This window comes from Ictalurus punctatus, chromosome 21, assembly GCF_001660625.3.
Source record: "Ictalurus punctatus breed USDA103 chromosome 21, Coco_2.0, whole genome shotgun sequence".
NCBI classification, from domain to species: Eukaryota; Metazoa; Chordata; class Actinopteri; order Siluriformes; family Ictaluridae; genus Ictalurus; species Ictalurus punctatus.
The window spans coordinates 2,843,867-2,870,857 of record NC_030436.2 but is presented as its reverse complement, the minus strand read 5'-3'; the positions used below and the strand labels follow the sequence as shown (position 1 = coordinate 2,870,857).

The window sequence follows — 26,991 nt, the reverse complement described above, 5'->3', positions numbered from 1 at the left end:
CTCTCTCTCTCTCTCTCTCTCTATATATATATATATATATATATATATATATATATATATATATATACCGCCCTGAGAATGAGCTGATGGATATGGCATGTATAGAATGCCTACATTGACAATATTTTCATAGGCTAGAGAAAATATGGTGCTTGCAGGGAGCTGAAAGTGATTGAAGAGGAATGAAAGAAAGATCAGTGTTCAAATAAAAAAAAGGGAAATATTTTCAAAAGCAGAAGGACAGAAAGAATGCGAGAAGAAACGAGAGATTCGGCAAGAGAAGTAAGCCGGAGAGAAAAAAGCTTTCTTACTGACGTCGTGAGAACATCGCTGCTAGGCAATACGCTAAAATAATATACGAAATAAGCTTATGTTTCCGCTGACTAGCATGCTGTAATGAATTTTTTTTTTCTATGCAGGGAATATAAACACAGCGGAAGTGTAAATGAAGCGCTGCTGAGAACGTTTCCCTCAGAAGTGAAGAAACGCCATAGTTAGACTTCGCGCCAACCTGAAAGCAAAACGCTCATGCTAATGAGAAACATCAACGTTGCGTCGCGACTCACAAACTGTCACAATAACTTGACTTTACAACGTTGTCGATATTACAAAATATGATTAAAACCCAACAGAAAGCCAAGTAAGTGGTTGATATAGGCTGTAAATAAAACTATGACGGTTGAAAATGGATCGTGGTTGCCAGAACCTACCTGTACTAAAGGTGCAGTGAATAAAATTCGGGATAGGTTGCTTAGCATGCGTTCACACTGAGAAGCAAGCTGCTTTGGTTAATTCAGGACTTCCGATATGTTCACGAGTCGGGACGTAGCGTTGATGTATGGCAGAATCTATCGAAGCTCAGTATTTTGGGCCATGCTATTCAGGCTTTTCTGAGTAATCCTACAGCAAAATCCGAGGGAACTGTCGATGTTCGCAACAGTTCTGAATTGTTTTCACTGTCAGTAATGTTATGCCTTTACACTACCTGTATGAAAGTCTTACATGGTAGCTGGCTAAATCATTAGCACGAGTCATTAGCTAGCTTATACGCTGCGTTGAATATTTCCCATGTGCCCAGAAACCTGGTTTTATGATGGCGTTTGATCAATGTTTATTATAATTCTTTAGCAATGACAGTGGGTGTGCATGTTTCCTCAAAGCAGTTGTGATCGTGTGGTTGAAATACGTTATGGCCAAAAGTTTGTGGACACCTTTACAGCCATATGTTGTTGTTTTTTTTTTCATATCTGATTTAGTCCAACTTGCTTTTATAATATCCTCCACAATTCTGGGAAGGCTCGCCACTAGATTTTTAGTCTGGCTGTGGGGATCTGTGTCCATTCAGCTACATGAGCATTAGTGAGGTCACTGACGTTGGGTGATGAGGCCTGAGGTGCAGGCGGCGTTAACCTTCATCCCAACGGTGTTCAGTGGGCTCTTGTGCAGGGCGATTGAGCTCTTCCACTCCTACCTTGGCGAAACATGTCTTCATGGAGCTCACTTTGTGCACAGGGGCACTACCATGCTGGAACAGGTTTAGGCTTCTTAGTTCTAGTAAAAGGAAATTGTAATGCTACGGCATATAAAGGCATTCGACACAATTGTGCGCTTCAAACATTGTGGCAAAAGTTTGGGGAAGACCTACATATGGGTGTGATGGTCAGGCGTCCACAAACTTTTGGCCATATAGCGTAAGCTATGTATGACTAATTGCAAAGTGGTGTTGTATTTATGCGTTTTGTCCCTGATTAACACGTAAAATGTTCCCCATCAGAAACCCACATTACCCCAAACAAAATTTTATCAGAAGTGTTTACTTAAGAGCTTTCTAAGAGGGTACATGTTTTTCCATCCATCCATCCATCCTCTATACCGCTTTATCCTTTTCAGGGTCACGGGGAACCTGGAGCCTATCCCAGGGAGCATCGGGAACAAGGCGGGGTACACCCTGGACAGGGTGGTACATGTTTTCGAATGACAAATTCGTATAAGCCCCACCCCAGTAATTGTGCTGTTACAACGAGCTGACACAGGAGACCCCTTCGAGAAATGTTAAATAAACATCTCCTCACCGAAAACTTCCCTTTATCAACAACGATACATTTTCCTATACTTTTAAATAACTACAATCTGCATCATCTACATCTAGACTCTGATTATGTGAATTAGCTGTTCATAGCTGCTGTTATAGAAAATGAATCTGACCAATCATATTTGAGGAATCATCAGCTTTGTGATACAAGTCAAATGAACGTATCAGACATTTATGTGGGTCTTTGGTGGCGTAACGGAAAAGCGTTCGCCCTGTCATCGGGAGCCAAGGGAGAAAAATTGGCCGTGCTCTGTATGTGGGAGGGATGGCATTACTCTCTCTCCCCTGTCAATCACAGCGACACTAGTCAACCATCTGTGTGCTTCTATCTGCAGATAAGGACAGATAGCACTTTCCTCTAATGGTGTTATGCTGCCCTGTGATGCAGCATTAGCAGCAGTTCAGAATGCAGTTCAGATGCAGTTGGCTGGCTTCATGCGTCGAGGAGGAAGCACGTGTTGGCCTTCAATTCCCCAGCTGGTAGCTATCATATGATATGGGAGAGTTAGCTAGTGGATGGAAATTGGCAAGGGGTCAAATTGGAGACAAAACAGGGGGCGGGGGGGAATCCAGACTAGTTTACCACAAAGCAGAAAACAGCAGGCCTACTTCAGGAGACAAACAAATGAGCGTATTACGATTTGTTATCATTTTAACATATACAGTGCCCTCCACTAATATTGGCACCCTTGGTTAATATGTGCGAAGAAGGCTGTGAAAATGGTCTTTATCGTTTAATCTTTTGTTCCAAAAAATTCACCAAAATTCTCTATGGTGGTTACATCTTTGGTGGTGGATCTTTAATGTTTTGGGGCTGTTTTTCTCCCAGAGGACCTGGACATTTTGTTAGGATACATGGCATCATGGACTCTATCAAATATCGACAGATATTAAATAAAAACCCGACTGCCTCTGACAGAAAGATTCAAATGGACCGTGGTTGGGTCTTCCAGCAGTACAATGATCCCAAACATACATCAAAATCAACACAAAAATGGTTTACTGACCACAAAATCAAGCTCCTGCCATGACCATATTAACATAGAAAACCTGTGGAGTGAACTGAAGAGGAGAGTCCATCAACGTGGACCTCGAGATGTGAAGGATCTGGAGAGATTCTGTATGGAGGACCTCATCAGGCGTTATAGCAGAAGACTCAGAGCTGTTATCTTGGCAAAGGGAGGTAGCACAAAATATTGACTAGAAGGGTGCCAATACTTATATTTAACAAAATATCAAAAGGTTAAACAGTAAGGACAATTTTTCAGTCTTCTTTGCTCATACACTGCTGCTCAGTTAACCATGTCATCAGTAACTGCAGAATATGTGCTTGTGTTAAACATGAACCCAGTGAACTCTCTATAAATACACCCATCATGCCCACGAGAAGGAAATCTGCACAGAGTGGACACGGTACTGTTTGAAGTTTTTTTCTTCTTCAGCATTTATAGTAGATCGTTTGCACGTTTGTGTTTTTAGCTCGATGCTAACATATACTCATATGATTACATAATGAACTTTCTATCCACTTGTGCCATCTGTTTGCGCCACATCCTCTATCATTCCTGCCACCTGCCTTCTCGTTTATATCGTCACGCAACATGTTCCGCTCTCTCTCTCTCTCTCTCTCTCCCCTGCTCTTTCATTCTTTTATCTCCTCGCTCCGTTCCTCCATCTCTCCTCCTCTCCCACCTCTCCCTCTCGCTCTGTCATTCCTCATTTATTTCCACATGCTGCATTCCTCCTATATTTCCACATGCTGCACAAAGGAGCGCATCGCTCTCGCCTGTGGCGTCATGAGCGCATCCCACAGGAGGACCGAAACGCCTCTCTGTTTTGCAGCTGAAGCGAGAGAGAACTTCCAATGCCGATCCGTCCTCGCGAGAGAGTTTCTTCTCGGAGGCATTGACACTCAAAAAACGGATCGAGTTATTTATAGGGGGTTGAGTCGGTTTCTTTTCTCCTAGTCATATAACACATATACACGCACATGTGCACCGATTATGCACTTACTCTTTGCACGGACGCATTCGCATACCGTCACTACGTTTCCCCGCGCACGTTAGCGGACATTTATCAGCAGAGGCGATTATTCGGAGTCGTCGACGATATGGCACGGATCTCACAATACGCTCGTAATATGTCCACGTGATTTCGTTTGTTTTGCCAACAAAGTGTAAACAGCTGGAGTACTGCCAAGGAAAGGGTGGGGTCTTGATTATGCCGAGTTTCATCAGGGTTTTTCAGCTACGTCGTTACTTAGCTAGTAATTTATCCCAAAACAGGGGTCTCCTGTGACTCTGAAATGACAGCCATCTGTGCAGTCTTCATAGTCCGTCGGTTTCCGTCCCCGATATTGTTCTAACCGATAAAGGAAAGAATTTTTTATGACGATTGCAAAAATTTTCCGAAGGATTTAAGGTTTGCCCCTTTGCGCTTTACTTTTCCTGATGCCTTAATCACATGATGATTAACGAGTTTATGATTCAAATGAAAATCTATACATAAATATCTACCTCTGTGAAATAACGGGATTCCAGCATCCGGTCGGCTCCTTGTTTACTACAAGTACCAGTACAGACGGTGCATTAATGACACCTAGAATCTTGTCAGAATAGTGACAATTCATTGCGATAACATTAATGCAGCGTCGTTCCACGCCCTTCTCCCTACCTTTCTTCAGCAAGGTGCAGACCTGTTTTCTTCTGAACAGACTTTGCTGTACGCCGTAACACAAAACAGGTCATAGGTATCAAAAACACGTCGACCTGCACTGCCCTTGATTCTGATCGATTAAGGCCGTGTAGTGCCGTGTTGTATTAAATACAGACATAAAGCGTTGTGATAAGAGAGTGCTGCGTGCACCTGCTTTTAGAATCTCGGGCGTAGATCTCAGACCTGTGTGTCATTTCAGTACTTGTCTGTGTGTGTGTGAGAGAGAGTTTTTATGCTGCATGCATGTGGCTCAGTACATGTGAGTATATGTGTGAGGCCAGAGCAGGGTTACTGACCCCTTGGAGCCCTCATTTGTCACCTGTCTACATATTTAAACCAGGCCTTCCTCCCTCATCAATGTCCCTCTCTAACAACCGGCAGCTTTTTCAAGAGCGTTTGTTGGTAATTTGTCACCCCTCCTTCTCCTCCGTGGACTGCTCTCGTTTGTGTTAAAGATCAGATCCTCTTAATGCAACTTAGACCAGCTTTTCTGCCGCGTTCTGTGTGTTTAAAAAGTAGTAGGCCATAAGCGAATGGTGAAAATCATATGACACTTGAAGACATTTTCACGATGCATAGAATATATGCGTAGTAGGTTTTTTTCTGTCGGTGACGACAACCGTAGGGCCGCATAAAACGGTCATGTGACACGAAATGTCAGATTCGATGCCCAGATATATATTTACCATGCACCTTTTGTGAAAATGTCGATTCTTCAAAAAACAGATCTTTTTCGGCTCAGAATATTTCAGCCGACATTGTCCAAATGGGGCAACCGCGTGCACACGCACACACACACACACACACACACACACACACACACACACACGCAGAAAGAAGAACTAATACATTCACTGAGTCAGTGGAGAAAAAGCCCCCTATTGACAAGAGGGGTCACAGAGTTCACAGCAATGTGATATATCGGACGAGGAGCCAATTAACCTCTTCAGGTCTTTTTCTTTGGCTTCAAAAAGAGAGCTGGTAGTAGATTAAACAACGCGACAACCCCCCTCCACGAAAGAACGAACACTTAAGACGTCAAACACACACACACACACACTCGCTTCCAACATCCACCCACCAACCACTCCCACCTTAAAAAACAAGAGCCACAAGTCTTTTATAGTGTTGACCCTATAAAAGGGTCATTTCCTGAAGGTGCAGGAACCATAAACGTTAAGAGGTCGAGTGCAGAAAAGACGATCCGGCTGTCCGACTGTCCTTTAAGTCAGTGGGTAGAGTGTGTGAGGAGTTAGTGACTAAACCTACATACGCGCCGGATAGTAACACCTGCGTCTGAGATCGTTTTCAATGATTCCCGTCCATAGGAAAAAGGAAAGGGGGGGGGGGGGGGGGGTTGTCAAGCAAACGTGTGCGGAGCCTTTTGTGTCATCTGCCTGTTTTGTTTGAGCCGGAATAAAGACTGAGGACAGTGGGGCTGTTGAGCTAGCACAACACGCTGTCAATTTTATGGCTAATAAACTTTCAAAGAGGCCAAAGTCCATTAATACCCGAGGCAAAATTTCGCCAGGCCTCTCAGGAATCTCGCTCTCTCCTCCCTCTCGCATTTCTTCCCACGCTGGGCCGTTTTTAACCCCTAACAGGCATCACTCAAAATCCACGAGTGATGGATTTGTACAGTATGATTAAACGCCGCTCATAAACACGAACACCTCACACACACTGAACTGACAGCAAGGCGTTCCGTACGAGCGTATGGAAATGCTCGGCCCCTTTGTTCCAGGGGAGTTTTGGGACTATGTCGAAGTGTTGACTGCGTCCTGCACACAGCTGTGTGATAAATTCAACGCAGGTAGGAAAACAGTCCTCGTGTTATTGATCCCGAGTTTGGTTTAAGTCGGTCTGACCGGCTTAGGTTATTGGCCGCTAAATATTTCCGACAACTGTGTGTCATGAAGGGATGCACCGCATATGGAACATTTAGATATTGTTTACATTAGATATAATATACAATGCTGAGCGTTACCATCTGTACCATAATACCATAATATAATATATGACAATATATAATATATATAACATATGACAGACGTGGTGGTGAACACCGTGAGGTTAAGCGGAGTTATTTATTTATTTATTTTCCAACACTGTGAGGTTTCACTGCGTGTTCAGTTCCTCATAACTGAATGATATGCAAATAGCAAACTTACTGCCCACATACCAATACGCTATCATTATACAGTAGTTGCTATGGTTACATCTTCGAGAGCGCTTTAAGTAAAACCATTACCATGTACTGTAGCTCATAAATAATTTTTTTTGCTGTGTAAATTCATGTTCTTCAGTTTTCTTTTTTTTTTTATATTGCGACGTGATTGATCGCGAAAGCTTTATAATATTGGCCGTCTTTGTTGCGGATCCCACGTAGAATTTGGATTGTAGACTTATGTTCTTAGTTTTGAATGTTTGCTTTTACTTGATACGTTTTGGTTCAAATCTATATTTAAAATGAATAAATTAATTCATCAGTTAGAAATGAGGTTTGTACCTAGACCTTGTGTCTTTTTGTCCTAGTGCATGGACGATTGGGAACGTAGTGTAGCAGAGCATTTTCCAAGTGGATGTACAGTATGTGGATGACATGACTGCTTACCTGCTGTGTGTCTGTGAGCTGTACAGACTTGATTAAAACAGGAGAAACTCATCTTACAGCCAAGCTAACGGTGTTTTGTAACCTAGATTTTATAACGAGCTGTTGTAGAATTCAACCGTTCTGCCGAGGTTATCGCTTCAAAATATGAAGGAAAAGTTTGAAGGTAGTACATTCTGAAGTGATTGTTCTGAAGTATATAACCTTTACAAATCTCAATTAGGACACTCTGGCTGGGGCTGGAGGGGTGTGGGGGAAGGCGGGTGGGCGGTGGGGGGGGGGTTAGAGAGAGATTGTAGTTACAGCTATTGGAATGTGTGAAAGCAGCAGCTCGGCTCTGTAATGCCACGTGGAGCAACAATCGTTCTGTCCTGAAGGGACTGAGAACATGGACGTTTTTATCGGGGGCTGCTTTTATAGGGCCGAGTTAAAGAGCCAAAACAGATGTCGGTGCTCACTAATAAAGGAAATAATTACTCGGCGCTCTCCACTAATTAAGCACTTTGTCGAAATAAGGGCGGGATGGAGGGAGGAAACCAATAATAATCGACAAGCTTGTTGCTGCCATTCATGCATTCTTTAAAAAAAAATAAATAAATAAAAATAAGAGAAGAACAGCTGAATCATTCTGGCCATTAAAGGCATTGACAAGCCGGAAAAGGACTTCTGCATCATATGTATGAAAAATTAATAAGGATCTTAAGTGTTCAGAGAGTAGCTTCTCACAAAGAGGATGAGCCGCTAACACACACTTCCTTTTCCATTTAATGTTGGCCATGGAGTTCATTAGCAGTGCCGAGTTGTCCGTTGCCAAAAGCACATTTGGATGAAGTCCAAGGCCACTGCTGTTAAGAACAACTGAACAGCTTGAGAATATATTGCGAAAAGAGTGTGCTGCCTCTAAAGCTTTAGTAGTTATTAGGGGCAGTGGAATCTCAGTGCTCAGCTTCTTTGCTATTGAGCAGAAGGTTGTGAGTTCAAACCCCAGAACTGCCAGAGAAGCGGAATTGATTAACCTTCCACTGCTCCGAGCTGGTCGCGAATGATTTCACTTTATTTATTTACACACAAAAAGCGTATTTAAAAAACGAAAACAAACATGGCAGCTCGTGTAATTACAGTAGGAAGAATAAACAAACCAGAGGGATTAATAACAGAGATATTCGGCTCCGACTGAGCGAAGCCGTTCCGAATACTGTCAGGGAAAAAAAAAAAATGAATAAATGTATTAGGATGTCTTTTAAAGTCTATGTAAAGGAAGATGAGAGAGAGCAGAAAGGTCAGCTCAGCATGCCTCATCACACGCTGTGTTTTTTGTTCTCAATGAAAAAAAAAAGATGAATTAATTATTAATTCATTCATCTTCATAACCGCCTTATCCTGGTCAGGGTCATGGTGGATCAGGAGCCTATCCCAGGAACACTGGGCGTGAGGCAGAAATATACACCGTTTATCGTGGGGCACAACACACACACACACACACACACTCAATTAATTAACGGAATAATTTATTTACGGGACCCAGATTACTACTAAAATTGTCCACAAAGCAAGTGTCTGGCCACAGTGAAAACTGATGACATAAAAATGAATGAAGGTGACGAAGCCACAGATAACATTTACAGGACTCTATATAGAGTATTCAATAAAATGTTACTAACATGTATTGCTAACAACAACTACTGACATTTACAAGTTTGGGATGTTTCATAACGGGGACACGGTTTGATCTATAACTCATAGTGCGCATGTCATTATGTTACCTGATACCTTCATCACTTCTGTAAAATCATAGGCTTGTATAGGCATACAATAATAATACATTACTTAATATGGAGGCTCCACCAAAAAAAACAAAACATTTAAATTGACCCCGCCCCTTCCACTTGTAATAACAGAACACATTTGCATATTGGAACATGATATGCTCGTTTATGAATATAAAACTTGCCTGGCACATGTTCTTTACCAACTTTACTGTAGTGACTACTTCTACACCACACTCTAAAGAATTCCCCTGAAAGGATTTAATCAGAAACATGTGTCATACTGTTAAAGCATCACATCACTGCCGGTGTGAACGCCGCGTTAGGATGCGATTAATCGTAAACTCTTACGAGGCTCATTTTTTGCATTATTTGAACGAAAGGGAAGAGCTGTGAATCTCACGGAAAAATCTCACAGGATAAACTACTTGAACGCGTGCAAGCTCGATATATCTGTGTTAAAAGTGAGAACTTGGTCCTCGTTTTCCAGCGCCTGGTCTAGACCCCACTGTGTTTAAGCTCATGTTAAAGTGGATAAGTGTGTCCATGTGCATGTATGTACTGCGTTCTGAATGTTCACAGTGGGCCTCGTTTATCAAACCTTCAGTACAGTTGTATGTACGATGTTTGCAGGCTAAACTGAACTAAAAAATCCCACCGGATTTTCAGACGTTTTTGCTGATTTTCGTCATATCAGCGTACGCGTGTCGATGAATGCTAAAAACGCTTTAAAGGCAAAAGCACCCCTAAGAGAGGTGTGCGCTAAATCTTCCACTAATGCAGCTGAGCCACTGCAGCTCATCGACTAGCATAGATACACTCTTCCTCATTTGACAGGGCAATTGAAGCATATCAAGGTTTACATTCGGGAATCGTAAATTTACACAAACTCAGAAGCTCTCGTAGGATACGACGCTTTTCCAAACGAACTGAAGTTCAATTTCCGAATAAATTCATTCACATCCAGCATGATAAACGAGACCCAGTATGTTTGTGCCACACTTGTATGTGACAATAAATCGTTATAACACAATAGTTCTACCATTAATGTAATGGCATACATAATGACATAAGTGAAGTGTAGAACATCACTACATAGACCTCATATATATTATTACCGGCTTTTGCTACATTGTTCCGCTAAACTAAATGCCCAGCTATTTTCTTTGCTTGTTGGGAGCAAAAATCACAGCATGTCCTCTTATTTTTTTCCGAAGACTTCCAAGTTTGAAAAACGTTTTCCCATAACCTCAGCATGAATTAAAATGAAACTCCTCGTGAGAAACAAATTTCCTTGCATTCCCGCATTGTTTCAATGCATCGTATGGCGTTACTCTTTAAATGTGAGCTGCACCAACAGCACTGTGTGGTCTTTTAATGTCATCAAAAATAGAAAGTTGCGGTGTTATTGCATGGTATCGATATCAGTGTGCGTTTCAGACTGTTGTGCATATTGGAAGTTCGTTTATTTACGCCAACCGATTCATTTGGACATTGAACTATGAACTAATTGCTCTATTTTAAAAAATGTAACCGACCCGAGAGTCATTTTGCTAGGAAAGCGTTATACTCTTGTACCGTCTTCGTACCGTGGATTTATAATGTCGTTCCAGCCTCAACTGTAGCTAAAGCCTCCTAAATCTTGACACATGTGGATGTAATGTTTGTGTCCATCTCCCCCTCCAGAAAATGAGAGGTCCCTCATGTTAGAGAGGGAGAATCCCCCAACCTCCTTCTCCTCGGTCCTCCTCCCCCACTCCCCTCGTCCATTCCTCCTGGGACCCGAGGGCCGAACAAAGAGTGTTCAGGGCCTGTGCGAGTGGTGCTGGGCCCCTGTCTTATTAGAAGAGTCGTTAACGTGTCAGAATGATTAATTTCCAGAGGTGCATAGGGATCCCCTAGAGTCACATTCATTCTTTTTAACACACACTTCCCTCAAAATACCACATTTGCATTTCCCATTAAGAAAATATAGATATATATGCAAATAGAATCCCGCCCCCTTTTTTTGGGAGGGGGAAGACTAAAGCATTATAGGCTTCTGTCTCTCTCCCCCCTCTTCCTCCCCAACAGATGACCGTTTTCTTTTCCATAGCTTTTTTTTTTGTGGGGAGGTAAATCCTTTTGGGATTGTTTTTTTTTTTTGCCATCCAGCCAGATACAAAACTTCAGCTTAAACCCAAACATGTGCATGAGATGTACGTCACGTGTCGATCATCAGCGATGTAAGAAACTAAAACACAGGTGTGTGTATTTTAGTGAGCTAATTATCCTCATTGGTCAAAATTCAGATTTTGAATAAGAATTTGCATTCGTTTTGATGGTACTGGGGGTCAAAACTTTATGCCTCATTAGCTTAAAATCATTAGCACATCTGTTACAAGTTTCAGCTGGAGCAACTGATGTGTAAAAGACCCTCGAAAAGGAGTCTTGTTAAAAGAAGGAAAAAAAAAAAACGGCGCTGAATGTTTCTCTATCCCCGCCCCCACTCTGTAATCCGTTTCCCCCCATAGTCCGTTTGATATTTTTCCCCTGAGAACTGAATTTGAAATTTCAAATATCCCCTCTTCGCTTTTAATATTCACCAGTGGCAGCAGCTATGAACCAGCCTCACATTGAAACTTCGAGTTCAGTGATTCTTGGTCTTTCTGTTTAACAATTATATTATTTCTTAGTCTTTCTATTTAATGGAGTCAGGCTTTTTAAATAAGTGTGTGTGTGTGCGCATGATCAGTAACATAAGCCTAATCATTTGAGTCAATATCTGACATTGAAGTTGCATAGAGCACTTGGCAGCTTAGTGCAATTAAGAATTGAATTAAGAATTGAAGAAAATGGCTGAAGGGAAAATGAGATGATTTAGTGTATTGTTGAAAACGGCAGAATCCGAGTCTAAAGACACGAAGTGTTTTGTTTTGTGCATGTTACGTCCCCTCCCCCCCAGATATTAGTATGACCGGACTGGATTGGTATATTCTTATATGTAGAAACTGCACAGTCAATAGTATTTTAGTCAGAATTCTTGGCTTCCTTAATAAACGAATCTTAATATTACTGTTTGGTTCGCTAAAGTTATTCTCACTAATATTGGCACCCTTATATTGGTAAATATGAGCAAATGAGGCGGTGAAAAATTGTCTTTATTGTTTAAACTTTTGATCTTTTGTTCGAAATATTTCACAGAAATACTCTGCTGTCCTGGATATCAAACAGTTGCAAACACAACACAGGTTTATACAAAAAGAATCTTTGTTAAATATAGGTGTGCAACAATTATTGGCACCGTTTTAGTCAACACTTTGTGCTACCTCACTTTGCCAAGATAACAGCTCTGAGTCGTCTCCTGTAACGCCTGATGAGGTTGGAGAATACATGGCGAGGGATCTGAGAGCGTTCCTCCATACAGAATCTCTCCAGATCCTTCACATTTCGAGGTCCACGCTGGTGGACTCTCCTCTTCAGTTCACCCCACAGGTTCTCTATGGGTTCAGGTCAGGGGACTGGGATGATCATGGCATGATCATGATTTTGTGGTCAGTAAACCATTTTTGTGTTGATTTTGATCGTTGTCCTGCTGGAAGATCCAACCACGATCCATTTTAAGCTTTCTGGCAGATGCAGTCAGGTTTTCATTTAATATCTGTTGATACTTGATAAACTCCATGACGCCATGTATCCTAAACAAAGTCCAGGCCCTCTCGCAGATAAACACCCCCAGAACAAGAGCCACCACCATATTTACCCGTGAGCATGAGGTACTTTTCCACACGACTACCTGTCTCTGTGCTCCAAAACCACCTCTGGTGTTTATTACCAAAAAGCTCTATTTTGGTTTCATCTGACCACAGAACCCGATCCCATTTGAAGTTCCAGTAGTGTCTGGCACACTGAAGACGCTCGAGTTTGTTTTTGGATGAGAGTAGAGGCTTTTTTCTTGGAACCCTTCCAAACAACTAGTGGTGATGTAGGTGACTCCGGATTGTAGTTTTGGAGACTTTCTGACCCCAAGACTCAACTAACCTGCAATTCTGTGATCCTTGGAGATTTTTTGGCCACTATAAAAATCCTCTTCACAGTGCGTTGAGACGATATAGACACACGTCCAATTCCACGTTGATTCATAACATTTCCAGTTGACTGGAACTTCTTAATTATTGCCCTGATGGTGGAAATGGGCATTTTCAATGCTTTTGCTATTTTCTTACAGCCGCATTTGGTACGTCCCGTTTTGCACTCGAGCCGGCATGGATTCCACAAGTTGCCATTTTCTGAAGCTCAACAACCTTCTGCTGCACATCACAGCTATATTCATTGGTCTTACCCATTGTTATGAACGACTAAGGGAATTTGGCCTATGTGTTACCTCATATTTATACCCCTGTGAAACAGGAAGTCATGTTTGAACAATTTCCTGTTCCTAGTCACCCAGGTGTACTAAAAAAATTTTCAATATCAATAATAATATACTAAAAATATCTTTCTCATATGAATTCACAGAGTTGCCAATAATTGTTGCACACCTATATTTAACAAAGATATTTTGGGGGGATAAACCTGTGTTGTGTTTGCAATTGTTTAAGTATTTTTGTGATTTTTTTTTTTAAACAAAATATCAAAAGGTTAAACAATAAAAAGTATTTTTCACAGCCTTCTTTGCTCATATTTATCAAGGGTGCCAATATTAATGGAGGGCACTGTACAGTATCAGGCTCCTATATGCTTGAATAGTGAGAAAACCTTATACCAGAAACAGATCGATATGTTTGCCTTTAAAACACAGATTTGAACGGGTTGAATCGGTCCCGTGATGTAATCGGTGCTTTTTTTCCCGAAGAGGCGGGACTTATATCGTAGAGTCGCCACACTGAGCTTTATACACCTGCCACTTTCATAAGCAGTGGTTTGTCTCTAATTCATATCATCTCTGGTAGTATTGAGAATATTAGCATGGATTTTCACGATCAGTAGTGCTTTTCCTTATCACATGCTGTAAAATCTTGTGGTTAGTTTCTTATAACTCTTTACCTGAGAAAGGTACGGTAAATATGTAAATAATGCTAGGTTACAGCGGCAAAATTTTCATTTAGCAACATTAAGAATTGCAAATTGTATCTGCTATGATTTAAGGCGAGGTGCCAACATTACAGTTTTTTATTTTACCTCTTGCTACAATGATAAGGGAGACACCTGAAAACTATTCTTCTGCTTTTATATCTAAAAAAAAGCAATCAGATAAATAAGATGCAAATAAAATTTGCTTGGTGTTAATGCCAGTCAGTCCAGTTGAGAAGGAAAGGCAAGTGAAAGATGCATTTACTTCTGATAGAAGTTACTTCTAACTTCACGCTGAATTGATCTAGGTGAACCTGTGAATTCATGAACCTCAGGTTTGTGAGCCAATAGAAAACAAGAGGGCAGGTCTGTGGAGTCTTTGGTCAGTAAAAGCACAGGATTGAAGGTGCTTTTTATCCTTTGTGCTGTTTATGATTTGCTTCTGTAGTATTGGTATGGAAATCCATCCATCCATCTTCTAGACCGCTTATCCTTTTCAGGGTCACTGGGAAACCTGGAGCCTATCCCAGGGAGCATGGGGCACAAGGCGGGGTACACCCTGGACAGGGAGCCAGTCGATCGCAGGGCACAATCACATACACACTCACACACCCATTCATACACTACGGACACTTTGGACATGCCAATCAGTCTACCATGCATGTCTTTGGACTGGGGGAGGAAACCGGAGTACCCGGAGGAAACCCCCGCAGCACGGGGAGAACACACAAACTCACAGGGTGTGTGCGGCGCCCCCGACCCTGGAGGTGTGAGGCGAACGTGCTAACCACTAAGCCACTGTGCGTGGTATAGAATTACTAATAACGGCCCAAATAACTGAGGCTTATAGCCTCAAATTTAGTTTTGAGGTTTCTGTGTGGGACAGTGTAGACAGGGACAAAATGTTGTGGCTTGTTGTGGCTGTTCGATTATATTTTGGTTAAACAGTATATTTAACCACTTATAAATGTACAATTCAGACTTTGTATTTACTCCAGTTTAATCCTATTTGATACACATCATATGATGTGTTTTTTTTTTCTGCCTGTGGAAATTTCGACACTGACAATTACAATAAATCCAGGTCAAGTGCTGGATCACTTGTTCTTTTATTTCCGGTAAATATTACACCAACCCCAGTAACAGTAATTGCCATAACCGTGCCAAATCTCAAGAGAGGAACACTGTCATATTGTTCAGATTTACACTCACTAATGACCGAACCTGTAGCTCATCCAAGCTTGATGATCTTCCTGCCCAAACTTGTTTGGCTTCTCATCAATTTTCCACTCACAAACATAATGGATATTGTAGCATTTATAGTACATCATGTAGAATAAATGCAGTAGAATTTAATTACAGCCCTACTATCGGCTAACTGTGGATTCAGTGAGAATGTAATTGTTTAAAATTCGCAAGAAACAACTCAGAATTTTTTTTTTAAACCAAGAAAAAAAAAAAACATACGACCATTCTTTGCCATAGGGCTGACCTTGACCTTCAAACTCAATTTGGGTATTACACACGACCCCTCCCTGCATCGGTGGGGATGTAAAAGGCTTGCAATGCTGACCTTTAATCCCATTTCTTAACTGGACCGAGGTCTCTGAGTGACCTTCTGACACAGGAAGCCCTCGTGGGTTGCCAAAGCAACCACAGATTGGGGCTTGATTGACAGCACCCCTTAGTTTATGTAAAATGGTGGAGGCACACTTTTCCCTATAGGGAACAATGCAGGAAATGAAAACATATGGCTATGGAAGATTAGCTTGCTTTGAATCTAAAAACCATTTATACTTGTACTTTTACTTCATGCTGCATTGTCCTTAATTGTGACAGAATTTGTCTCTCATAGGGAAATCCCCACACAAACTCTTAAAATGTTCCACCGGTTTTTTATGCGTTCAGTTCTGATTCACGCGTCCTATCTGCACAACAGATTCATACGAACAGCGTTCATTTATGGAATTGCAGTGCTCACGTTTAATAGCTTTTCGTGGGTTTGTTCGGTTTATTTTTTAACACTTGTGCAATTTTAAATGAATCTAATGGACAAAGCCTCTTCCATGACAGTTATGAGATCAAACTGAGTAGAGAATTAATCACAATACACGCTTTTACAAAAATGTCTGATTGTTAACATGCTTATAATGAATCATTTATATTGTGTATATAATTTCCTATGGTGGTACAGTGGTGCGGCAGGTAGCATTGCCAACTATTATGATTACTGGAATTTTTTTTTCTTCACATTTTCATGTTCTCTTTATGTCCAAATGATTTTCTTACAGGTTCTTTGGTTTTCTCTCACTTCGTAAAAAAAACTGCCAGTAAGTGTATAGGGGATACCAAATTGCCCTTAGATGAGAATGTGTGTGTGTGTGTATCTATCTATCTATCTATCTATCTGTCTAGCCCTGTGATGGACTGTTATCCCATCCAAGGTGTACTTCCACCTCACACCCAATGTTCCTGGGATAGGGTTTGGATCCATTCTGACCAGGACAAAACAATTACTGTGAATGAAGAAATTAATATATTTTAACTTCACAATAAATCACAATATCAAGTCACAATTAATAATAAAAAAAAGAAGTTGTAAAATTGGCATAACGTGTACTGATAAGATGTTGGGCCAGAACAATTTCAGTGCTCTTTAGCCTACATACTCTGAACTCTACTGGAAGTATGAACATCATTCTTCCAAAAGATCTTCCCTCGATTGTTGCTTTGATGGTGGTGAAGAACGCTGTCTAAAACGTCAGACCAAAACCTCCCATAGGTTCTCAATTGGGTTGAGCTCTGGTGACCATGAAGAACATAACATGTTATTTACATTTTCATCCTCATGGGTAGATGGGGACAGGGTCATCCTGATAAGAGACCGGAATGTTTCATGATAGGATAAAAGTGATGAATCAGAATAACATTGTATTGATTTGGAATGACCCTTCTAACAGGAGAAGTTGACCCAAACAAAATACACCCCCCCCAGCATACAACTGCAATCAAAATGACTCAGTCCCCATTGCGAATCAGGTTTACTGTCAAAACTGACAGATATGCAGCTGGTTGCAGTCAACAAATCAAACAAAAGTCATTGAAATAGTTCAACACAACAAATGCTTCAAGTGGTTTCCTGAAATTCAACTGAAAATACAATTTATAATGACTTCTCCAGTTTCAAAATGATTCAACCCCCTGAATAGAATCCCTCACAACAGCACAAAAATGCAAAACAGGTGTTGTCTCAAGCACACCTGATGCGACTAATCAAGGGCTTCATTAGTTGCACCAGGTGTGCTTGAGCTGGAACACATAAAATACCTAAAATACTAAACGCAGAAGGTTTCCATGCCAGAACACCAAGACGTTCACCACTACTGACCCAAAAGCACAAGAAAAGAATAAATAAGCCACAGAAGTTTTGGGATTCTGTTCTGTGGAGCGATGAAACAAAGCTGGAACTTTTTGGCACGATGGATCAGCGGTATGTCTGGAGGAAGAAGTATGAAGAAAGAACACTGTCCACAGTCGAGTATGGTGGTGGCTCAGTGATGCTCTGGGGCTGCTTTGCATCCTCTGGCACTGGAAACCTGCAGCATGTGGAAGGGGAGATGGATTCACTCACGTATCAAGTATCAGGAAATCGTAGAAGAAAACATCACGCCGTCTGTGAGGAAGCTGAAGCTTGGTGTCATTGGACCTTCCAACAGGACAATGATCCCAAGCATGCCTCAAATTCCACCAAGGCTTGGTTGCAGAAAGTTCTGGAAGATTCTACAGGGTCATCACAGTCACCTGACTTAAACCTCATAGAAAATCTCTGGTGGGATTTGAAGAAGGCGGTTTGGAGAACCCTAGATTATTACTGAACTGGAGGCCATTGCTCATGAGGAACGGGGTAAGATTCCTCAGGAAGCTTGTGTCTGGCTATGCATCTCGTTTGCAGCAGGTCACAACAGCAAAAGGACGCTCTACTAAATACTAAAGCTGCTTGCCATGAAGGGGTTGAATAATTTTGAGACTGGAGAAATCATTATAAGTCGTATTTTCAGTTGAATTTGCGGAAACCACTTGAAGCATTTGTTGTGTTGAACTATTTCAATTGCTTTTGTTTAATTTGTTCATTGCAAACAGCTGAAAGTCTGTACATTTTGACTATAACCCTGATTTGCAATGGGGGCTGAATAATTTTGATTGCAACTGTAACAGAGCCACCAAACCCATCTGTTTTTCCTTTCATTTGTCTTTTCTGACCACAAGTTTTAGGATCTTAGAGGTTGTAGTCTCATTGGCTGTCTGCACTTATGTACACCAGTTTACAATGGGAAAAACAAGCTGTGAAACAGTAACACATGAAGGTCTTCAGAGCAAGTAACCAGTAACCAGCCACTTTATTAGGAACACCTGTACACTTGCTTTGCTTAATCATGCCGTTATCCAAATAGCAAACGTGCTAACAATGTAATACATAAACCCATGCAAATACAGGTCAAGAGCTTTAGTTAATATTCACATCAAAAATCAGAATGGGAAAAAATGTAAGCTGACAGGAGTTCTACAGTAGATCAAATAACCACTCTTTACAACCGTGGTGAGTAGAAAAGCATCTCAGAACATACAACATGTTGATCCTTGAAACAGAGGGGTTACAACAGCTGAAGACTACATTTGGCTTAACTTGGGTCAGCCAAGAACAGGAATATGAGGCTCCAGTAGGCACAAGCAACTGGACAGTTGAGGATTGGAAAAATGTCGCCTTGCCTGATAAATCTTGATTTCTGATGTGACATATAGATGGTAATTTCAGAATTTGGCAACAGCATAAATCTATTGAGCCAACCTGCCTTGTTTGGGCTGCTGGTAGTGCTGTAATGGTTTGGGGAATGTTTTCTTGGCACATATTTGGCCCATTAATACCAATCAAGCATTATTTGAATGCCACAGCCTGAGTGCAGCTGCTGGCTGATAATACTCTGCCACAAAGTCATCTCAAACTGGTTCCATAAACATGACAATGAATTCCCTGTAATTCAGAGGCCTTCCCAGACACCAGATATGAACCCAGAGAGCTCTTCTGGGACGTGGTAGAATGTGACATTTGCAGCATGAATCTGCAGCTGACATCCATCCATCCATCCATCCATTTTCTGCATTGCTTATTCTACACAGGGTCACGGAGAGCCTGGAGCCTATTCAGGGGACTAGGGTCAAGAGCTGGGGGACACCCTGGACGGGATGCCAACCCATCACAGGGCACAATCACACACCCATTCGCTAAATGAAATGCCAGTCAACCTACAAAGTATGTCTTTGGACTGAGGGAGGAAACCCCCAGAGGACAGGGATAACATGCAAACTCTGCGCACACAGGGTGAATGAGGGAATCAAACCCCTAACTCTGGAGGTGTGAGGCAAACATGCTAACCACTAAGTCACTCTGCCCCCCCACAGCTGACATATCTGCAGCAATTTTTTGATGCAGTTATGTCAAGGTGTTATGTTTTTAACACCTTGTGGAATCCATGCCACAGTGAATTGAGGCTGTCTGGGGGGTATGGTAGTAAAGTGTTCCTAATAAAGTGGTTTTAACAAAGTTCACAACATACCATATTTTGAGTTTAGCTCAAGGCACTGGCAAGCGGAGACACTGGAGGTACCCTTGCATATTTACCAAAGGGACACAGGTAAATGTCTGTGGTTGGTCATCTGCAGACAAAAGACCTCTTAAGTGAAAATCATCCACTCTTGGCAATGTTTAGTGATGACGGTGGGAGATTCTTTAGAGAAACAGAAATGTCTGGTCTGCGAGTATTAAATTTGAAAGCCACTGTCCAAAACTGAGAAGCACGTCATTCAAAAGCCACTGTCCAAGGTGCTGAAGAGACTTAAGTCAGTAACATCAGAGACCAAACCATAAGCAACTGGCTGTATTACAATACATCTGACAATATTATTGACATAAGCTGCTCACATTTCTGGTTTGAAGCTGGTCATGAAGCTAGAAGAAACTGTTCACTAAACTCTTATTGAAATGCCCTGGTGTTTTTCTCTTTACACAGCGGAGCCAATAGTCCAGGTGGATGGAAAACCAAACTGCTGTTTCTTCAAGTTCAGTCCCAAGTTGATGTTCACTAAAGTGCTGAAGGCCCAGCTCTGGGTTTATCTGCGGCCACTGCAACAAACCTCTACTGTTTACCTGCAGATCCTGCGTCTTAAACCTGTAACTGATCAGGGCAGCCGCCACATCCGCATCCGCTCCCTCAAGATCGAGCTCAACTCACGATCAGGCTACTGGCAGAGCATTGACTTTAAACATGTCTTGCAGAACTGGTTCAAGCAGCCACACACAAATTGGGGCATTGACATAAATGCATTTGATGAAAGTGGCAACGACTTGGCTGTGACCTCACTAAGGCCTGGAGAAGAAGGGCTGGTAAGGACCCTTAGACCTGCTGATCAGTGGTATCATTGATGTATTTTTTTTTATGTTGTTAGAGAACTTTTTAAAATTTGTTATTCATAAGCTTGCTAAAATGAAAAGTCATAGAGCTTGGCAGGAGTTAAAATAAAAAAGAGAAACACTGGGTAAAACAGGAACCGTGGCAAGTATGCCCATTGTTGGTCCTTGAAAGGGCAAGTCTACTTCTCCAGAAGTAAGTAACAACCCAAATCTTTGGAAAGCAAGCCGTTTTTAAAAGTGAGGAGGAAAAAAAGATCAGAGACTCTTTAGCAAGACTACAAAAACAACATAAAAAGCAGAGAAAGAATGAAACTCCCCCTGGACCTCTCCTTTCTCTTTTACCCAGCAAAGAAAGCAGAGTGCAAGCTGACAGGATTTGACCTCAGTGGCCTCGTGGTTTGTTCCCCTTCTTGCTGAACTCATGCATGTGTCCAGCTGCTTGGCCTCAAGATAAGATCATTGCTTTATTGAGAACAATGAAATTGTGAAGACATCTCTTGAGAATCACTTGGTGCATACAGGTCAAGGTTAGGACAAAAACAGGAAGCCAAGGTCACATATAGCCTGAAGTTCTCAGTTTATCAAGGTCTGACAACTACTGACACACCAGAATTTACAGAAACCAACCCACACAAGAAGTCAGCAATGGATAAAACTAGAGAGTGGGTTTACCAAAACAATTTTCCTGGATTGGTCAAATTCTTACACAGTTGGCATCTGATCTCTTCAGCTGTTAATGGAAGTGAGGGTTCTTGTGATAACCAAGCACTTGCTGAAAAACATTGGCAATGGTATATTTTATATAGCATCTAGCCACTTGATTGTAGCTATCGTGGTCCACCTGATCCATGTTTTCACCTGCCTCTTGATTCCGTCAAATTGGACTGTTAATTACATATACAATCTAATATTTAGCAACAACTTCTAGCTGCATCTGCTGACTATTTCTAGAGGGTTATTGACTAGTATATAGCTCCTGGCCACACCTTACCAGCTCTTTTAGGTTGATCCGTATAATTTCGTATAGCAGGAGTTAAAGTAAAACAGGAGCCTTGTCAGATGTTCCTGGGAGTAAGTGTTCTTAGACAAACACTCAAATTTCAACAATTTTCTGTCTCACTGTTTCACCTCTCTCTTCCTTCATTTTTTCCCCCTCTCACTTCCCTGCCCCTGATTTCCAGCAGCCGTTCCTGGAGGTGAAGGTTCTCGAGACGACAAAGCGTTCGCGTCGTAATCTTGGCCTGGACTGCGACGAGCACTCAACTGAATCTCGCTGCTGCCGCTACCCACTCACAGTGGACTTTGAGGCATTCGGATGGGATTGGATCATCGCTCCTAAGCGCTACAAGGCCAACTACTGTTCAGGCCAGTGTGAGTACATGTTCATGCAGAAGTACCCACACACCCATTTGGTGCAGCACGCTAATCCTCGAGGCTCGGCCGGCCCTTGCTGTACGCCCACCAAAATGTCACCCATAAATATGCTCTATTTTAACGACAAGCAACAGATCATCCACGGAAAGATTCCCGGCATGGTGGTGGATCGCTGCGGCTGCTCTTAGACACGAAAGCTGGCTCATTTGGTCTGTTCATGACTGTTCAAGTGTCTCCTGTTTTGCTTTCCTCTTACGTCCTGGAAGAGTGACACAAAGATCAAGGAGGCCAAATTTAGCTTGTTTCTTTAGTCAGCTAATAACAGAATAATTCATGGTAAAAGTGGGAAAAACCCGACGCCGAAGGGCAGAGATTTCTGTGAACAATTTGGCAGTTTGAAGACCGGCTGGTGAGAGAAGAGCGAGACCTTTATTTATTCCTTTTCTGTGTTAGGTTTTTTTTTTTTATGTGTTTGTTGCTCCTGGTTTTGATTTGACGTGTTTGATTTTAACTGTTTAATAGTTGTAAAATAGATATTTTTAAATTGGCTCCAAAGTGAATAAGCCAGTTTTTAAGCCTGTTCATTCTGTCTTACCGAAAGGGCGAAAACACAATACCGAGTAGGGATCATGAAATGCCCTCTGTAAATACTGCGACAGTGAAGTCAATGCTGTTTCTTGCTGTTACCTGCTAGAACCAAGAATATTCGCAGCTCTGGTGTACGAGTTTAATCAACACATCTAAACGAATCAGATTAAAACCATAGTTTAAGCATGTGCTCATATCAAACTGTAATATCATGATAGCTGCCTAACCGTTTTAAAAGGTTTAAAAATGACATGTTACTTATTTAAAAAGTTACCTATGAAAAAAATCATTATATGTTTACCTGCAAATGTTAGATACAAAACAGGCAATTAACTTACTTGGTTTGACTGTATTGGTACTTCAAATGTTAAACAAACGGACAGAATTGCCCTTGCACAGAATGATACTTAGAATGTTCTTTCCAGTTTGTCCTAAACAAAACAAAACAAAACAAAACTAAAAAAGACAGGTGTCCTTATGCTGCTTCTGGGACAGATTTTCTTCCTCGAGGGCACAAATCCTGCCATGAAAATGTCGCCTACCTAGGCAACCTAATTATACAGGCGGAGTTGAATAGGAAGAGAGAAATCCTCATTTTCAAAATGAAGAAAACCCACATCACCTTATAGAAAGTAAAATATAAACTGTACTTCGCCATATCTTTAATCCAAAGAAGCTGAAAACTATTGACTTCATTGTCCCAATACTTATGGTGGGAACCGATTATTTAAACATGACATTCGTCCAAAATTCGAAACCGTATCCCCCCCCCGAGCATCTATACTTTATTTCATCCAAAAAGCATAGTATATTAGAGAAGCAAAAATATGCCAAAAGAGACCTACAGTAGGTAAACATGCTAAAGCAGACCCCCCACCACGCACTGCAAATGCAGCTAGCACCCCAGTGCGACATTCCCAAGAATCCAGGCACCCTTTCATGGCCACTTTGATCTCCTTTTTACTCATCATCTTGTAAAAGACAAAAAGAAACCAGAAGAGAAAGGGGTTTTTCAAGACTTTTCAATGAGGACAGGAAAAGGGGTTTGACTAGGCAATCGAATTACGACCACAGCACTGACTTACACACACAAAGCCTGACCTTTAGAGCATCAGCTCCAGAAACTGGTCAACCACAACTAGTCCAAAATATTAGATTGCAAGGGGATCCATATTTTTCAATAATGCTTTAAAAAAAAAACTTAAAAAATAATAATAAAAAAAAAACTACTGTATTATATACTTTTCCATTCATATTATGGGTGTTTTTTAAAAATACTTTATGTAAACAAAAGACTTAGTATAAATTTGTCCAATTTGAGTTACAGGGCCTTTAGATGAAGCTTACTTAAAAGTATTTTCATACATCAGATGTAGGCATGTGCTGAGGAAGTGTCCTATATACTGATATTGTATGTGATATTTAGCGCAGCATATCATTATCAGCACGTGATCAGATGCACTAGGCCGTCCCCGTCGTACTCACAGTTGCTGGGTTACGCTTAATTAAGATTCAGCATGTAGCAAACTGAACATTTCAAGAAAAATATCGTTTATTGATTTTTCGGTTGTTTCATGACATATCACTCCATTATTACTCCTTACTAATCCTTAATGGTATGATGAACTTAAGTGCTTAAAAGGGAAAAAAAAAAAAAAATAAATTAAGAAGTCTCATCCTCACTAGATGTCTAAGCAAAGAAGAATATCTCTCTGTTGGAAAACGAAAGCACTATGCTGTTGGATAAAGGAGACGCCTTCTGATGTTATATATAAATAATATATGTATATAATTTTTTTTTTTTTTTTTTTTTTAAAAGGGGTACAAAAGAACCTTTCTGGGCACTCTACCTTACCAACTATAAATTTTGCACTATGGGAATGGCAAGAGAAGTCATGTCTGTATTTGTATTATACCTTTTCAAGCACAAGAGCTTGTACATGGACTGTAACAGTTGAGAAAAGAAAAAAAAAGAAAAAAAAAAAAAAAAAAAAGGAAAAAAAGGACGAGTTTATGGAGTGGATATACAGTGACTGTCCATCATATTTTTTCTCCATCTTTACTCTTTCTTGATGTTATCCCCCTACCCCCCCACTCATCTTCTAAAGCGGAGACCTGGCATCATTTCCTTCCCACAGAATTAACATTACTGAACAAATGAACATTCATCCTGTTTGGAGAGCATCACTGGACTGTATTTGTGACGGAATCCAGAATCTCTCTCTCTCTCTATGAGCATCTTACGCTTTTTGTCCTGATCACTTGCAGCGTCGACATCGGTGTCTATACTTTGGATGCATTTCATTTTGGTTTTTAAGAATTATAACAGGGAGATAATCATTATGCTGAAGTGCAGTGGTTGTGAGTCTGGAAAGTTTTCCAAGGATTCAAATCCCATTGACCAACGGCGTGGAAAAACCCGTAAGCCAACTTTGCTCAGCTCTGTGCTCGGACTGGATTCTGCCTTGCTGCAGGTCGCTTCGGTTCAAAGTGACTGTCCAATTAATAAAACGCTAGTAGCTGCAGGAACCTCTAGAGGATGTTTACTTCGTAGATGTGAAATGGAAGTTACATATAAATGCAATGTTGTGTGGTAGGTGGCAGCAGGTGGCAGTATACACTCATTGTTAAGAATATTAAGAGAAATGCGCAGAATGAAGTGCATGGTAGTTAATTTATCTACAGTTTACCGCATTGGGAAGTTATTGGTTGGGTTCATGTTAATTACCTTTACTGAAATGTATGTAAAGATCCTGCTATTAAAGCTCTCATTTGCTGTCATCATAAATACCACTACAGTATTTCCATACGCAAGTTAAATACATGAATTTTGCCTAATAATAGTGCAATATTTCAATGATGGATAGTATTGGTATATTCTGGTTGGAGTATGTGCATTGTGATGTTGGATCATTATGGGAATTTATGTTCAAAACACAGATGATTAGATGTTTCTCCAAGTATACTTAACTCCTGCCATTTTAGGTTTCATTTGCACCAGTGTTTTATATTTCTCTGCTTGTGTGAATAGTATTGCACTTTGGCCAAAAATGTAAATGTACACAATGCTCTCCTTAATCCAAATGGAACCAATACGCCAAGACGCGTGTGGCGCTTCGATTTTGCTTACTTGGTAATGGACAAAGAGGCTAACGAGAGCGAACACGTCAGGTAAGCTTATAGCTGCTGGCTTAGCATTTCCTAACTCAAACACAAGTACCTCAGACGGTCTTGCTTATTCGGTCGATGACACCGATATGCTGTCTGTAAACAATAAAGGCTGTCGGGACTTAAAACCGAGGTTGCGTCCATATCGAAGCAGAACGATGGTCACTCTGCGCTCTTGGCGATATTTGTATTTCAGAAGTTTCCGGCGATGTTTCGGTACAAATGTCAACTAATATCTTTTGAGGCAAGTGTGTAATTACTTAAGACACATTCGATACACTTACTTGCTAGCTAAATTAGCCTCCAGTGCAAAACTAAAGGAACAAACGTCAGACATTCAACATGCTGATCGACTACGTTAAATATGTAAAAGCAAGACATTTCGTTTTTGGCCGAACTGTTCCTATTGTAATTGTGTTTTCAATACAGGTAAAACTCGAACATTTCATGAATTCAGAATGAAGTTAACAGGGCACTGCCATCACGTGGTCAGTGTTACGACGGTAAACGAATGGACTGAAATATAGATCTTACCTTTACATCACATGAAGTATGGGCACTTCCTGCATAGCAGATAAAGCATGTGGAGGCAGTGTGGAGGCATCAATATCATGTAAGGACACGGAGGACTGGACACGAAGCTAAATCTGTGGATGAAAAGGACTGGAAAACTGTGGACCCTTTATGCGTAATTAAACGAGCAAGGATGTTCTCACAGTGTAAATAAAGCTTTCAGCATTTCAGCAGAGAAAGCGACGCGAGCTGAACAGGTTCTCCACTTTGAAGCGTCGTTTTTTGTTTTTTTTGCTGTCTCATCCACTTTTTTTTTTTTTTTTTTTGATGCTGTGTAGATGAATGAATTATAAATTTGTAGGTTGAATTTTGTGCAAATGAATAATTGGTTTCTTTGTTTTTGTTCGTTTGGTCTTTTTCTACAATAAATCATTTATTTAGCCTAACAGAGTGTTATGTGCCTTTACTAATGGAATGTCCATGAGCAGAGGATCAGTAGTACTGAATGACATCACGCTGTCACAGAGAAAGCAAACAGAAGCCATCTCCAGCAGTGGTCCCCGGTAGAGACGAGATTGGTACTGCGGTCCAGCCAATTACCGTAGACATCTGGAGAAAGAAAAAAAAAATCTGCATAGAATTGACA

General features: G+C 41.1%; 1 protein-coding gene across 2 annotated transcripts in view; it reads left to right on the top strand.

Annotated features, from left to right (window-relative positions):
• Positions 1–26,757, top strand: part of gdf11 (growth differentiation factor 11) — a 30,907-nt gene extending 4,150 nt beyond the window's left edge. The window contains exons 2-3 of one of the 2 annotated variants that reach the window (XM_017450158.3): positions 20,302–20,675; positions 21,887–26,757. In XM_017450158.3, coding sequence (XP_017305647.1) covers positions 20,302–20,675; positions 21,887–22,264 — 752 coding nt within the window. In that variant the 3' untranslated portion in view covers positions 22,265–26,757. Of the gene's footprint in view, positions 1–20,301; positions 20,676–21,883 lie in introns of both variants that reach the window. The other variant, XM_017450157.3, reaches the window with a different exon arrangement.
• Positions 26,758–26,991: the final 234 nt, after the last annotated feature.